The sequence below is a fragment of the Arvicola amphibius genome, chromosome 8 (genome assembly GCF_903992535.2).
Source record: "Arvicola amphibius chromosome 8, mArvAmp1.2, whole genome shotgun sequence".
Lineage (NCBI taxonomy): Eukaryota > Metazoa > Chordata > Mammalia > Rodentia > Cricetidae > Arvicola > Arvicola amphibius.
In genome coordinates, this window is record NC_052054.1 from 75149571 (window position 1) to 75165339 (window position 15769).

Sequence of the window (15769 nt, forward strand, 5' to 3'; positions counted from 1 at the left end):
GAGGAATGCACAGTTCTGAAAAGGCCTGCCTCACTGAACTGAGCTCATACCAAGCTCATAGAACTGAGCTCCGGAAGATGGAAAGGTCAGAGGTCACTGATAAGACAGTCATTGCTAGAAATTTGAAGTAGGAGTGATTCTGGGGACCGGCCCACCCCAACAGGAAACTGGGAGGTACCACCATCACCCCAGTCCCGCCCCTGTCTCTGGGCAGGCAGCCGTTACTAGGCAACAGAAACTGGCTGGAGAGGATGCAGTGGTTGCTAGGCAACCCCATCCCAAGCCTCACTTGCCACCTTCCTGATGTCCCTGGTTCCCACAATCCCATGGGGGAGAGGCCTGGGCACCCAGGGTCTGATAGGTGATATTATCTTGGAATTAGGAAACTTGGTGAGGGGGAAGGCGGAAGGGAAGGAGGAACAGAGGGAGGAACTCCACATAGCAAAGTACCTAAAAAGAGAATACAGAAGAAAAAGAGGAAATAAAAAAAAGTATCTGATGAGAAACTGCAAAATGAAAGATGCAGGGACTCAGAAAATGAGAAAAGAAGGGGAAAACAGGCAGATATATATGAGAGAACAGAAAGATGACAGAAACAGCCAAAATTGCAAAGAAACAGAGAAGGGGAGTTGAAGGAAGTTAGAGACAGGACTGGGAGAGAGAGAGAAAGAGAAGGGGCAGGAAGATGTGAAATAAAGGACAGAGACCGAGGAAGGGAGCACCAGTACATTGGGATAGGTGAGAAATGGGAAGAGAAAGACAGAGAACAGGGACAGGCACACACTGACTCAAGCCACCAGCAGAGTCCCACAGAGAGAAAGGAAAGCTGGACCTCATTGCCTGCACCCTGTTCTGGCAGACAGGTATGGTGCATGTCTTCACAGAGCCAGTCTCAGGGAGTCCGGGTTTGCTCTGAGCACTCCAGACCTTTGGAAGTGTAACTGCCGGGCGGGATGTGTTTTGCCAGATGTGCACATGGATCCCTGGACCTGGTTGCAGACCATGCTCCAAGGCTAAAGGGTTATTATAGGGCCCGGAGCACTGCAAAGTATATCTAGTGTCCCCCTGCATCCCACCTGGACCTGTGGAAAGACTTCAGCTGGTGACAGATATATATGAGAGAAGCCAGAAGGAGAAGTACTGGGGAAGGGCTTGGAATTGACTTCTATAGCCAAAACAGTCCAGGCCAAGGAGAAAGGTTGCCTTATCAGTCCCATACTTGCCCCTACTTCTTGGGTGACCTTGAGAAAGTCCTCCCGCACACCCCTCAGTCTTTGGTAAGGAGAGCCTGAGGGATGGGGGCATGCTCAACAGACTGGTGGCTGCAGACTGCAATTGAGAGCTAATGTGGGGACTTGACCAGGACAGAGAGCAAGGAATTCTGGGAGAGCTGGAAGGAGCGTTCTCAAGGGGAAGGGCAGGAGGGAGGGGGGTTCATCCTGGGACATCTAGAACAAGTGGGGATTGGGAACTACAGACAAAAAGCCTGAGACAGAGCAGAAAGGCAGGGACCCACAGGTGGCAGACACAGATGGGAACAGAAGGACACAGGCACTATAGGTTGCAAACAAACACAGAGGTCCTGGAAGGACCACACAGAAAGGTAGCCCCAAAGCGGAGACTATAGCTAAGTGGGAAGAAAAGACAGACTGACACTAAGTAAGGCATCCACACCAGGATGCAATTCCTGCACTCTGAGGGCAGGGGGATCACTGTGAGCTTGAGGCTACTCTAGGTTGCATAGGGAATCCCTGAACATCTTGGGTTAGAGTTAGACCCTGTCTCAAAAACAAACAAAGACACAGCAAAGGAGCAGATGAAGAATGCAAGAAGGAGCAGGGGTCAGCCAGGCCCAGGACTCTCACACCCAGCTCAGGTCAGGTAAGTACAGATGGAAACAGAGCCAACCACAGAGGGGAGCTGAGGAGAGGGGACAGCCAGGCCCTACAGGTTGGAGGAGAGACATCATCAAGGGGAGATACATGCAAAGGACAGGAGCCAAAGAGGAGAAGAGAGAGGGCCAAAAGAAGAATAACAACAAGTATGACATCCATGGGGAGAGCAGGGTGTGGTGTCACACACCTGTAATACCAACAATCAGCAGGCAGAGGCAGGGGGATCGGGAGTTCAAACCTAGCCTCAGCTACATAGTGAGTACAAGGCTAGTCTGGGCTATAAGAAACCCTGTCTCTAAAACCAGAACAAATTAACAGAAAGAACCATGGGGAGCAAAGAAAGAAACAAGAAGTTGCTAAGAGAGAGACAGTCTGACACAGACAGACACAGACACACAGAGTGTGAGCAAGGGATGAACTGCACAGCAGCCAAGGCCAGAGGGACAGAAGCCAGAATGAAAAGGCATGTGGGAGAAGCACACAGGGAGAGAGCTGTCCACACAAGCTAGGGAGGGGAACTGAGGCTAAGTGAATGCCCTGGAAGGGCAGACAGCCCGCACAGATGCAGAAACTCTCCAGGAGTGCAGAGGATCCCAACGTTCAGAAGTGGGGAGAGAGACTGGAGGGTGGGTGGAAGAGCCAGGGCAGAAGCCAGGGAACAGAGGAGAGAGCAGTGGATGGGGACGGCTACAGAGGGGAAGACTGGGGACCCAGAGTGGGTCTGGAGGAGGGAAGTTGAAAGGTGAGAGGTGAAGCCTGGAGGTGGAGAGGATCAGGCAAAGAATGGAAAGACAGAGTGGGAAGAAGGCTGGATGGGAACTAGCATCTCCTACAGAGAGACAGCGTTAGGAGAGGAGAGAACAGAGAAGTTGGGCACAGTTGGACAGGCCCGGGAGGTAGGCGAAAAGCAGACTTGAAAACGCAAAGGCATTTCCAGACAAGAGGTGAATGGGATGGAGCCTATGGTAAGGCAGAGAAAGAGGAAAGGGAGAGAGGAAATCAACACACAAGTCAGGAGCCAGTGTGGGTCTGGGACCCAAAGCTTGGAGAAGGAACAAGCCAAGAGTCCCTATGAGGAGCGATATCACGGAGCCAGTCAGCCCACAGGACGGGGGAAGCTGGGACTGAGGGCAGATGTAAGGTGTGTGCCCAGAAGTAAGGGTGAGAAAAGGTCGTGGAGAATGAGACGTTGAGAGGGAAGGCACAAAGCAGTGGGGGAGTAGGTTCCTTGCCATCCACGGGGAGCAGGGACTGTGGGGGCCCTGCCAGCCGGGCTAGCCTGGCCTTCCAGGTCCCAGGACCCAGCCCAATCCCCGCCCTGCAGACACTTACGGATCCTGGTGGGACGGAGGGCTGGGCTCCCTCGAGGCCCGAAGAACGACAACCAGGAGATGCTCCGATTCTGGGTGCTGGTGAGGCTGGGGCCGGGGGAGAGGGCAGTCCACTGGGCCCCCTCCCCCGCCGCCGGTGGTGGCCCCCAACTAATCCAAAACGATGTCTCCCCAGCAGCGGGGAGGAAGGACAGGTGGAAAAGCAAAGGGCGGGCCAGGAGGGGAGGAAGGGGAAAGGAGAAAATGGAGGAGAGAAGGGGAGAGAGGAGAGGGGGAAGGAGCAAACGGAGGGGAAGGAGGGAGGAAAGGAGGAGAGGAAGGTGAAAACGGAAGGGAGGGGGGCACAGGCAAAGCCGGGGGAGGGGGAAGCCGGCCCAGGAAAGGGCCCCCGCCCCCTCCCCTAGCCGGGCCGGCCTGGGGGGGGCACAGGGGGTGAGGACTGGGTGGAGAAAAGAAAGCCGGCCATCGGGAGAAGTGGGGGAGGGGAGGGCCTATTGGGGGGGAGGGGGCCGCCCCCTTCCCCCCCTCCCCCCAGAGCCTTGGCCCTGCCCTGGATGAGGCTAGGGCCTGGAGTCCTCAAGCCCTCAGTCCCCACGGGAAAAGCATGCTTGGGGGCCAGGAGAGGCCGGGCAGTGACAGGGTAACTGGCAGCCCTGGACAGACCAAGAAGGGGGCAGACGAGGTGGAGGGACGAGGTGGGAGGAGAGGATGGAGAGAAGCAGGTGGAACGGGAAGGCGGAGGAGGGTGGGGTGTCCCGGGGGCGGCCCGCTCTCGGTGGGAGGGCCTGGCCGCAGACTCTTGTCCCCTGTGAGCAGCAGCCGCCGGCGGCTCCGTGTCCCCAGCCGGACTTGACTCCCTGCTGCCGGCCGGTCGCTACTACCGCTGCCGCCACCGCTCCTTCTCCCTTCCTAGGCCGCCGCCTGCCCGCCCGCGCTGGGTCCTGGAGCGCGGGGGGTGGTGGTGGTGGTGGTGGTGGAGGGGAGAGATGGAGGGAGGGAGGCAGAGAGGAGGCGGGCTGGAGGGAGGGAGGGAGGCAGGCAGGGAGCAAGGAGGGAGGGGAATAGGGGAGGGGGAGATCGTATTGGTCGGGGCTGGGGGGCCCTGCGAGGAGAATGCTGATGAGAAAAGCAAGCTGCATTGGATGAAGGGCCCAGCCCCGGGGCCACCCCCTCCAACCACACCATGCCACCGCCCTGCCCAGGCAGTCCTGGGTACTGGAGCCCATGGAGATGAGAGGCATTGGTGGGGAGAACCGAGCGAAGGGCCTAGAGGTGGGGAGAGAGGACTACAGATGGAGAAAAATGCAGAGAAACAGAGAGGTGGGCCAAGGCCCACAAACTCACAAGGCCAAGGACAGGGAAAAAGCCCAGGCATAAAAAAGCAAGCCACTTAAGGACAAGCGAGCAGTTTAGGGACACAGGGGTGTCTGAAGGTGGGGAGAGGCCAAAGTCAGAGAGACAGACACAGAAAGACTCCTCGGGATAGGGAGCCATAAACAGAAGGGGCAACCAGGAAGCATACACAGAGCCCAGAGAGCAAAGAGAGGTTACTGAATAAGGGGACAGTCCCATGGGCACAGGAGAACCACAGAGACAACCATGTGGTTCACAGACACAAGAGGCCCACTGAGGCAGGCATGGCTAGCTGGTGGAAATGTAACTGGATAGCCTCTGGAAACAGGCTGATGATGTTAAAGGGGGGAGAATGGGAATTCTCCATTATGCACCAAGAACTCCTGGGGACCCACAGAGATGAGTGGGAAGGGAGAGGAGACCTTCATCTTCTCGCCACCTGAGCAGTGAGCCAGTGGGAAGGGGATGACAAAATGGCAGGAAACTGGAGAGCAGAGCCAGAGCTGAGAGAAGCCCTCTCCGACAGGGAGTTCTGCTGTCTCTCTGAGGGAGCCCAGAAGGGCAGGGGGATGGAACAGAGAATCAACATAGATCTTCAAGTGGGGGTGGTTGGTGCATGGCTGGGTGTGTGTGTGGGGGGGTGAAATTTGGGGGGAAGGAACATGACAGTTGGTGCTGAAGGCTGAGCCCGTGACTCACCACCACCCCCATGCTCGTGATGGGGAGGAGACACTGACACTCTCACGTGCAGCCCCCAGCACATGTGACCACATGCCTCGCACACACAGTTGGCACGTGGCAACTCAGACTATGCCAGGCCTGGCACGGTGAGCTCTGACTATGTGGGACATGCCTAACAGACATGTGACACATACACCTGACCCTAAAGGACCAATTTCGTATATACCTCTTCATCCTAGTAGAGCTAACACAGCCTCCTTAACTCTGCTTCAACCAAGCTTATGGCCAGTACCCGTGCCTCTAGGTCTTTGCTGATCCAGGTACCTCACCATCTTCTCTAGACACAATCTGTCCCAAAAGTCCCAATCCATTGCTACCACCAGAATGTCTGACCAGGCCTCAGCTTCCTTTGCAGGGACAGTACCTTGTCAGCCCAAATTAAGCTGGGATAGCCAAGCAAGTTTAAGAGAAGAGCCTGAGAAACTAAACTGGAATCTCAAGAGGGGAGAAAAAAAAAAAAAAGGAAGCCTCAGCAGGGGGGCCAGAGAGAAGTCTCAGAGGTTAAGAGCATTGGCTGCTCTTCCAAAGGTTCTGAGTTCAATTCCCAGCAACCACATGGTGGCTCACAACCATCCAAGATGAGATCTGGTGCCCTCTTCCAGCCTGCAGGCATGTAGAACACTGTATACATAATAAATAAATCTTTAAAATTACAAAAAGGAAGCCTCGGCAGGAACAAAACACCATTCAAGAGTACAGAACCTTGCCCAAAGTTGAGCCGGGCTTGTTTGTACTTTGACTCCTATGCAGGTGACTTCACCCCAAGGGCAAACCCAGACTACATTAGAGAGAAGCTAGGCCCTAACCTTAGAGCTAACCAGACCCTACCAACTGCTTTACTCATCTTTATCTTTTATTTTTAAAATCTGCAACCCTGCTCTCTTCCCCCATTCGTGCCCCAACCCTATCTTTTGCTCTTTTTTCTTTTGATTTTTATTGAGCTCTATATTTTTCTATGCTCCCCTCCCTGCCTCTCCCCTCCCCACTTTAACCCTCCCCCAAGGTCCCCATGCTCCTAATTTACTCAGGAGATCTTGTCTTTTTATACTTTCTATTTCCCATGTAGATTAGATCTGTGTAAGTCTCTCTTAGTGTCCTTATTGTTGTCTAAGTTCTCTGGGATTGTGGTTTGTAGGCTGGCTTTCTTTGCTTTATATTTAAAAACCACCTATGAGTGAGTACATGTGATAATTGTCTTTCTGTATCTGGGTTACCTCACTCAAAATAATGTTTTCTAGCTCCATCCATTTTCCTGCAAAATTCAAGATGTCATTATTTTTTCTGCTGTATAGTACTCCATTGTGTAAATGTACCATATTTGCCTTATCCATTCTTTGGTCGAGGGGCATTTAGGTTGTTTCCAGGTTCTGGCTATGACAAACAAAACTGCTATGAACATAGTTGAGCACATGTCCTTGTGGCACGATTGAGCATCCTTTGGATATATTTCCAAAAGTGGTATTATTGGGTCTGGAGGAAGATTGTTTCCTAGTTTTCTAAGAAATCACCATACTGATATCCAAAGGGGTTGTACTGGCTTGCATTCCCACCAGCAATGCAGGAGTATTCCCTTTTCCCCACAACCTCTCCAGCATAAGTTGTCATTAGTGTTTTTGATCTTGGCCATTCTTACAGGTGTAAGATGGAATCTCAGAGTTGTTTTGATTTGCATTTCTCTGATGACTAAGGATGTTGGACATTTCCTTAAGTGTCTTTTTTTTTTTTTTTTTCCGAAGCAGAGTTTCTCTGTAGCTTTGGTGCCTGACCGGAACTAGCTCTTGTAGACCAGGCTGGCTTTGAACTCAGAGATCCACCTGCCTCTGCCTTCCAAGCTCTTTGCCCTTTGCTCTTCTTGAAGTGAACCATTTACCTTATGACCACAAACAATCCACCCACTAGGGAATTGAGTATAGATGGGAAATCCTCTCCTAGGGTCAAAAGATGGCTTTCTTCCCTTCCTATGGGAACTTGGACACATTTTTCTGGGCCTCTGTTTCTTCGTACCTCAGGGTAGTTGTTTCTCCCTTACAGTGTTGATCAGAGAATTAAATAATGCATGGAGAGAGCACTGGGCAGAGCCCCGAGTGTCACCTAACGCACTCGGGTGCCAGCTGAATTTGCTACTTCCAGAGTCTAATAAACATAAAAAACTAATGTCTCAAGCCAGTCATTGTGTTGTACACCTTTAATCCTAACAGGCAAAAGGACAGCCTTGAGGCCAGCCTGGTCTACATAGAGTTCCAGGGCAGCCAGGGCTACACAGAGACCCTATCTTAAAAAATAATGCTGTCCGTATAGCAGTATAGCCCAAAGTCAAAACTAAGGAAGTCCAGTTTAAACATGTGGGCCTGCTGTTAGGAGTCTAGTAAGAAGTCAGGGCACCCAGTTAGACACCACCAGAGGGCAAATGAAGAGCCAGACAAACTTTATCTGGTTCTGTGTTCAGTTCCCTAGTGTTTTGGCTTTAGATGGGGAAATGACCCAACTCTGAGACTGTTTTCTCATCTGAGAAATCAGGGACAGAGTTTGACCAAATGCACCTCTGATGGCTCCCCTGACTGTGGATTCAAGGAGCTTCCAGAAAACATTGGTGTCCAAATTTGGAATTCAAATATAGACACTGAACATCTTCCTCAGTCACTCTCTGCCATATTTTTATATTTAGGTTTGTGTGTGTGTGTGTGTGCGCACACAAGCACAAACATGTCATGGTATGTGCCGAAGTCAGAAGACAGTTTTCAAAGAGTTGGGAAGAAGCAGTAGGTGCCATCTTGGGAGCACTTGGCAAGTATCGGGGTAGGGATTTTGGAAAAAGTGTGGGATATGGAGGCACACAATGCTCCGAAGGCCTGTGAAGGAAGAATTACAGTCCCCAAATCCCCGAGGGCCAGTGGCAGAAAACATAACACCACTCAGCCGAAACGAGAGAGGGGACTAAGCAGAAGCAGACAGGCCGAGTGAAAGGGGGAACCGAAGCAGGGGCGACGAAACGGGGAGGGGAGGATAGGGAAGAGGAAAACCTAGTGCTTTAAAACCGTCTCGAGTCTCCTTTCACGTTGTGGATCCCAGGGTAAAAACTCAGCATCAGGCTTAGGAGCAAGTGGCTTTAGGAGCTGAGCCATCTCACTGGCTCTCTGCTTTTTGTTTTCTGAATACCGGGTCCTTCTCTCGATTGTTTTCATTTTGGCTTTCCTTGAACTCAGAAATCCGCCTACCTCTACAGGGCTTGAAGGCATGCATCACACTGCCCAGCAACGGGGTCTCTTATGTGTAACCCAGGCTGGCCTGGAACTCCATGCCTTCTCATGCCTAGGGGGGTCCTGAACTGTGCGAAATGGACAGTCACCCAAAAAAATGGTACACGCCTTTTTTTTTTTTTTAATTTTTGTTTTTTGAGACAGGTTTTCTCTGTAGCTTTGGAGCCTGTCCTGGAACCAGCTCTTGTAGACCAGGCTGCCTGGAACTCACATTGATCCACCTGCCTCTACTGGGATTAAAGGTGTGTGCTCCCACCACCCAGCTCGCACCTTTAATCCCCCAAACACAAGAGGCAGAGTCAGGCAGATTTCTGTGAAACCAGCCTGGTCTACATAGTGAGACTCTATCTCAAAAACAAGAAAACCAAAACTGACTCGATCTATTATGGATCGATTTCCTTCATCGGCATCTTTACCCCACAACTTCAGCTTCTTCCAATGGAATTTACTGTGAGGGCCAGCCATGATAATCTAAGTCTGGGCAGAAAGGAAGTTCTTTACTTCCTCCAACCATTATCACCGGGACTCTGGCCATCGATATAGTCTTAATAGTTTACCCTGAGACAATGCCTGGCAGGCCAAGATTAACCGATCCTCACCCAAGAACAGACCATTCAAATAAAAACACCTGCCAGCACTTCACCAGGGCACCCCTAGACAAATGGCAGCCAATCAGAGGTCCTGAACCTCAGAGACCCCCTCACACCCACCTACTATAAAAACCCAATTCTAATTGAGCTCGGGGCTCTCCGGATATTCCAATACCTTGACCATGCAGAGAGACCGAATTTGCAAACTTGATTAAAATAAAGGCTCTTTGCTTTTACATATGGGACTCGGTCTCCTTTGTTGACTTTTGTGAGGACCCACGGATTTGGGCATAACACTAACCGAGCTTTTCCTTTTTCTCTCTCCTACCTTTTCCCGCTTCCTGCCACGTACTTTAGGTTTCCCTCTTCCCCTAAACGTCCTTTCCTAACATTTTCTTTCCATCCCGCCCTGCCTTAATTTACTCCCTTCCTTTCTCATTCCCCCCTTAATAAAAAAATGAAATCTTTAAGCCTCGGTTTCCCCCTTTCACTCGGCCTGACTGCTCCTGCTTGGTCCCCGCTCCCATTCCCGCCGAGAGGTGTCTCATTTCCTGCCACTGGCCCTCGGGGGTTCTTGGGGAGCTATCCGCCGGCCTTCAGAGCACTGCGTGTCTCAATAACCCACACCTGGTCCAAAACCCCGACGCCCGGCCTTGCCGGGCGCCCCCAAGATGGCGCCTACTGCCTCGTCCCGCCTCCCGACGTCATCGCGCAGCTCTCCGTTCAGCGATGCCCTTTCGACCATCAAAGGCGGAGTCCAAGAAGACTTGGGAGGGGAGGATCCTCTTGGGAGGCCTAAAGGGGCGGGCACTAGCTACCTGGAGGCCGAGCGGTGGGGGAATATTGCTAGAGGATTGGCTGGGCGCTGCCTGATCCCGCTCCTCCTCGCTATTGGCTAAGTGCTCAGAAACTTGAGCTCCGATTGGTCTAACGGCAGGGCCAGGCAGGCGATGATTGGGCGCACTGCGCAGTCAGCGAGGCGGAAGGTGGGAGGGGCGTTGTTGAGGGCCCCCGGACGAGAGCGAGGTTGCGGAGCAGGCGAGACGACGGGCGCTAGAGAGGACGCGGTGCTAGAGTGGCTGTGCGAAGGGAGCTGCAGCCCGTGGCCCGGCTTGGGGCCGGCTAGACGGCCGAGTCGGGTGAGTTCCCGCGGGAGCGCGGAGGCCCGGCCCCCACCCCGCGCCTCGCTCGCGTCATTCGGTCTGCACGCTGAAGGCCTGGAGGAGCGCGCCCCGGGTGCGGGAGGCGGAGCGGCCGTTGGCCGCTGGGCGCGCGGGCCGGGCGGGGGCCGGGCCGGGGCGGTGTTTGGGGTAGAGGGACTGGAGTTGTGTGCGGGGCTGAGTGAGAAGGGGCAGGGCTCGGGCTGCGGGCTGGGGACCGACCTTGGCGGGAAGGGGAGGTCCCGGAGCTGCCTCGGCGGAGGGCTCTCTGGTTGCATGGGGTACCCGGGCCACGGGTGGGTGCGCTGGAATGGGTCCAGGATCGAAAGAGGACGATTGGAGGGCTCTTGGTTGCTGGGGTGGGGAGGTGGCCCGAGAAAGGAGGTAGTGAATGCAGGGAGGAAATCGATTTCTGCCTGGAAAGAACTAAAGCAGAGAAGGGGTTTGAGGTATCTTTAGAACTAAGGGAGCGGTCCAGGTGTGGAAAATGGGGTTATATTAATACAGAAGGCCGATAAACCCACGGAATTGAGGGTTAGAATACCCTTGGAAAGTACTGACAGCTATCTTTATGTTCTCATGGGTATCCATAGGTTGAACTGGGGAGGGATTGTTTTGTTTTGGGTACAGGTAAGTAGGCAAAAGTGAAGTAGTCCTGGGTGTAACTGGGGAGAGAGAATGGTGGTACTCAGGGACCGGTGGGGTTGAGAGTGAGATGTGATATACTGATAACTTTGGGGTTCTGGGTATCCCCATAGTCGTAGGCTGCTGAGAAGGATTATGAAGAAGAGGGGGCTCTTTTTGCTGTCTTTGGGTACTGATGGAGTTTTTATGTGAGAGACATTGGGAGCCCTGAAGAGGATAGAAACAGCGAGAAGGGAAAGGTTAAGCCACTGTGAAGGATAGGTTGGATGTCCCTGGACAAGATTAGTGTGTGGGGATCTTCTTTGCAAAAAGGACAAATTTATTTGGAATGGGGATATGAAAGTTCCTGGAGTGGGTTAGGATAGATTTGGATCTTTTCTCAAAAGAAGAAAGGTTTATTTAGATTGATACTGTTACGGGCTTATGAGATGGGTTAAGGTTGTAACGTTGGCCTGGACCTTAATGCAGAAAAGGGTAGTTTTTTTATCCCCCCCCCCCCCCCCCAAAAAAAAAGCTCATAATAGGCATCCCTAGATGAGTTGTGGTGGCCTTAGGAAAAAGAGGGAGTCATGCCACCGAGAAAAGGGGATCCGGGTGCTCAGAGAGGATAGCCCAGTATACTTGGTCTTGATGGAGGGGAAGGGGCATGAGGAGGGTGAGAACATTCTAAATGTAAAGGATTGGGTTTCTGTGGAGTTTCTTTTCGGTAAGGTTGATGATACGGGAGGGCTTTTATTTTCCAGACAGAGTTTCTCTGTGTAGCGTGACTACCCTGTAACTTGCTCTGTGGGCCAGGCTGACCTCAAACTCAATGAACTCAGAGATCTCTCTGCCTCTGCCTCCTGAGTGCTGGGATTAAAGTTGTGTACCACCACTGCCCAGCTGAGAGGCCTTGATGTGCTTAGCTTGAACCAGTTTTAAGAGTCTGAGGACCAGGAAATGGTTAAGGTAGGAAACCTGGAGATGGATTGAGCCTGGGAGAGAAAATTGGAGATTGGGTAACTTGATGTGAGGAATCTGGGCACTGTTGGTTAGCAGAGGTTGCATGGCAAGGGGAGGCTCAGACCACTGGAGCCTAAGGTAGAGTAGAGATGTTGGTTTGTACACTAGTTTGAGTGGTCTGAGTGTAAAAAGTTTGAGCCTATGAGGAAGAGCAGAATCCATGTAGGAGGGCAGCCGGGAAACAGGCCAGGAGGGTGAGGATTCTGTGGGTAGGCTGGCAAAGGAGTGCTGTCCCGGGCAATGGGGAGGAGTCACAGGAAGGTCTGTATCACAGGGAGAGCAGCTCCTGTTTTGTGGACAGGGCCTTGGGAACCTATTCTGAGGCCTGGGAATGGAGAGGATTAACTAGGATCTGGTGGGTGGAGTTTGCTGCAAGTTCTTTGAGAAGGGAGCCTTCGGGGTGGGGTCTCTAGGAAAAGACCACTGGAGAAATTTGTGTTGCCTGTTTGCTATGTTTGGGGAAGGAAGGATTCTTAGGGAGTGGAAAATCTAATCCAGAAGTTGGAGGAGGAAGTATGTCTGCAGGTTTAGAATGTAGAGGTGACACAGGGAAAGAACTGCCCTGGAGGATTGATGTCTCCGCCCTCCCTTCCCTCAGCCCAGGGCCTTGCTGCTGCCATGACTGAGGAGAGCGAGGAGACATTCCTGTATATCGAGCACCGCTATGTCTGCTCTGAGTGCAACCAGCTCTATGGCTCCCTGGAGGAGGTGCTTGTGCACCAGAACTCCCACGTGCCCCAGCAGCACTTTGAGCTGGTGGGCGTGGCTGACCCTGGAGTCACAGTGGCCACAGAGGCAGCTTCAGGCACAGGCCTGTATCAGACCCTCATACAGGAGAGCCAGTACCAGTGTCTTGAGTGTGGACAGCTGCTCCTGTCACCTAGCCAGCTCCTGGAACACCAGGAGCTACACCTGAAGATGATGGCACCCCAGGAGGCAGTGCCTGCTGAGCCACCCCCCAAAGTGCCCCCCTTGAGTTCCAGCACCATCCACTACGAGTGTGTGGATTGTAAGGCTCTGTTTGCCAGCCAGGAGCTGTGGCTGAATCACCGGCAGATGCACCTCAGGGCCACCCCCACCAAGGCTCCTGCCCCCGTTGTCTTGGGGTCTCCAGTTGTCTTAGGCTCCCCTGTGGGCCAGGCCCGAGTAGCTGTGGAACATTCATACCGAAAAGCCGAAGAAGGCGGGGAAGGGGCAGCTGTCCCGTCTGCAGCTGCCGCCACGACTGAGATGGTGACAGAAGTGGAGCTGCTCCTCTACAAGTGCTCCGAGTGCTCCCAGCTCTTCCAGCTGCCGGCTGACTTTCTGGAGCACCAAGCCACCCACTTCCCTGCTGTCCCAGAGGCCGAGGAGCCTGCCACAAAGCAGGAAACCCTGATCCCCTCACCCACCGAGGTGCCAGCGTCTCTACCTGACCCCTTGCCAACCTCAGACCATAGCTATGAGCTGCGCAATGGGGAGACCATTGGACGGGATCGACGGGGGCGGAAGCCCCGGAGGAACAACAGTGGAGAGTCAGGTACGGCAGCCACCCAGGAACTCTTCTGCTCAGCCTGTGACCAGCTCTTCCTGTCACCCCACCAACTGCAGCAGCACTTTCGGAGCCACCGGGAGGGTGTCTTTAAGTGTCCCCTGTGCAGTCGTGTCTTCCCCAGCCCTTCTAGTCTGGATCAGCACCTTGGTGACCACAGCAGCGAATCTCATTTCCTATGTGTAGACTGTGGCCTGGCCTTTGGCACAGAAGCCCTTCTCTTGGCCCACCGGCGAGCCCATACTCCAAATCCTCTGCATTCGTGTCCCTGTGGGAAGACCTTTGTCAACCTTACCAAGTTCCTTTATCACCGGCGTACCCATGGGGCAGGAGGTGTCCCTTTGCCCACAGCACCAGTTCTGCCAGAGGAGCCTGCCGTTAGCGTCCCTGAGCCAGCCCCGGCAGAGACCAGAGAGCCAGAGGCCTCAGAGCTCCCCGTGTCTGAGGAGAACCCAACAGAGCCTGCGGCTCCAGGCACTTACCGCTGCCTCCTATGTAGCCGTGAGTTTGTCAAGGCTTTGCAGCTGACCCGGCACCAGCGTTTTGTGCACCGACTAGAACGGCGTCACAAATGCAGCATTTGTGGCAAGATGTTCAAGAAGAAGTCTCATGTGCGGAACCATCTGCGCACACACACAGGGGAACGGCCCTTCCCCTGCCCTGACTGCTCCAAGCCCTTCAACTCACCTGCCAACCTGGCCCGCCACCGGCTCACACACACAGGGGAACGACCCTACCGTTGTGGGGACTGTGGCAAGGCTTTCACTCAGAGCTCCACTCTGAGACAGCATCGCCTGGTGCATGCCCAGCATTTCCCCTACCGCTGCCAGGAATGTGGACTGCGTTTTCACCGCCCTTATCGCCTGCTCATGCACCGCTACCACCACACAGGCGAGTACCCCTACAAGTGTCGTGAGTGTCCCCGCTCCTTCCTGCTGCGCCGGCTGCTAGAGGTACACCAGCTTGTGGTCCACGCTGGGCGCCAGCCCCACCACTGCCCATCTTGTGGGGCTGCCTTCCCCTCCTCGCTGCGGCTTTATGAGCATCGGTGTGCAGCTGCTGCCGCCCAAGCCCCACGGCGCTTTGAGTGTGGGACCTGTGGCAAGAAAGTAGGCTCTGCTGCTCGTCTGCAGGCCCATGAAGCTGCCCATGCTGCTGCTGGTCCTGGAGAAGTCTTGGCTAAGGAACCTCCGGCTCCCAGGGCCTCAAGGGCCACTCGCGCACCCGTCACTCCGTCCCCAACAGCCCTTGGTGGTGCAACCTCTGCTGCCCCTGCAGCCCCTGCCCGGCGGCGTGGCCTGGAATGCAGTGAGTGCAAGAAGCTGTTCAGCACAGAGACATCACTGCAGGTGCACCGACGGATCCACACAGGAGAGCGGCCGTACCCGTGTCCAGACTGTGGCAAGGCCTTCCGCCAGAGTACCCATCTAAAAGACCACCGGCGCTTACACACAGGTGAGCGGCCCTTTGCCTGTGAAGTGTGTGGCAAGGCCTTTGCCATCTCCATGCGTCTGGCAGAACATCGCCGCATTCACACGGGTGAACGACCCTACTCCTGCCCTGACTGCGGCAAGAGCTACCGCTCCTTCTCCAACCTCTGGAAGCACCGCAAGACTCACCAGCAGCAACACCAAGCGGCAGTGCGGCAACAGCTGGCAGAGGCGGAGGCCGCTGTGGGCCTGGCTGTGATGGAAACTGCGGTGGAGGCTCTGCCCCTCGTGGAGGCCATTGAGATCTACCCTTTAGCGGAGGCTGAAGGGGTCCAGATCAGCAGCTGACTGGCCCCCATTTTCCTCTTCAGCATCACCAAGCCCTGATGCTGCAGGTCTCCAACAGCCCCTTAAAACCTGTGTACATATTGTGCCCCTCTTTCCTCTCCACCATATAAGTTCTGTAACTAAATTTATTCTCTTCTCTGAGGAGGTTGCTCTGGGGTCCTTGGTACATAAAGGACCCCCTTCCCCTCCCCGCCTTCCACTTGTTTGGTGGTCTCCAAATGAAGCAGTCAATAAAGACTGAGTTGGACATTTTTGTACTTTTGTCAGGCTGAGTATGTAGGGTGGATTTGAGGGAATCATGAGACTAGGCACTAGCTGACTTCCCCTGGCCGCATCCCTAGCACCTCAATAGAACTTGGTACAGTTTGCTGGACTGAAAAAGCAGCCAGAGTCCATGGCATGGTTCTTTGAAACAGACCTCTTGTGTCAGATGAAGGCAGCATGTCTTGCCACTAGAGGGCCCCTCAGCCTAAGGAAAATCTTTAA

General features: G+C 53.8%; 2 protein-coding genes across 3 annotated transcripts in view; one reads left to right on the forward strand and one right to left on the reverse strand.

Annotated features, from left to right (window-relative positions):
- Positions 1–3276, reverse strand: part of Grik5 (glutamate ionotropic receptor kainate type subunit 5) — a 61127-nt gene extending 57851 nt beyond the window's left edge. The window contains exon 1 of the mRNA XM_038339450.1: positions 3228–3276. The gene's annotated coding sequence lies outside the window, so the exon portion shown is untranslated. The remainder of the gene's footprint in view (positions 1–3227) is intronic.
- A 6902-nt stretch (positions 3277–10178) lies between these two features.
- On the forward strand, positions 10179–15537 carry Znf574 (zinc finger protein 574). 2 transcript variants are annotated; one of them, XM_038339089.1, is made up of 2 exons: positions 10179–10306; positions 12573–15537. In XM_038339089.1, the coding sequence occupies exon 2, from the start codon at positions 12593–12595 to the stop codon at positions 15281–15283; it is 2691 nt and encodes an 896-aa protein (XP_038195017.1). In that variant the 5' UTR covers positions 10179–10306; positions 12573–12592; the 3' UTR covers positions 15284–15537. The 2 variants fall into 2 exon arrangements, with proteins under 2 accessions (XP_038195017.1, XP_041911447.1); XM_042055513.1 differs by lacking the exon at positions 10179–10306 and having other exon boundaries at positions 10588–15537.
- The last annotated feature ends 232 nt before the right edge of the window (positions 15538–15769 follow it).

Coding starts and splice junctions, on each gene's coding strand:
- Znf574 (XM_042055513.1), top strand. CDS start 12,548: ATGTCTCCGCCCTCCCTTCCCTCAGCCCAGGGCCTTGCTGCTGCCATG.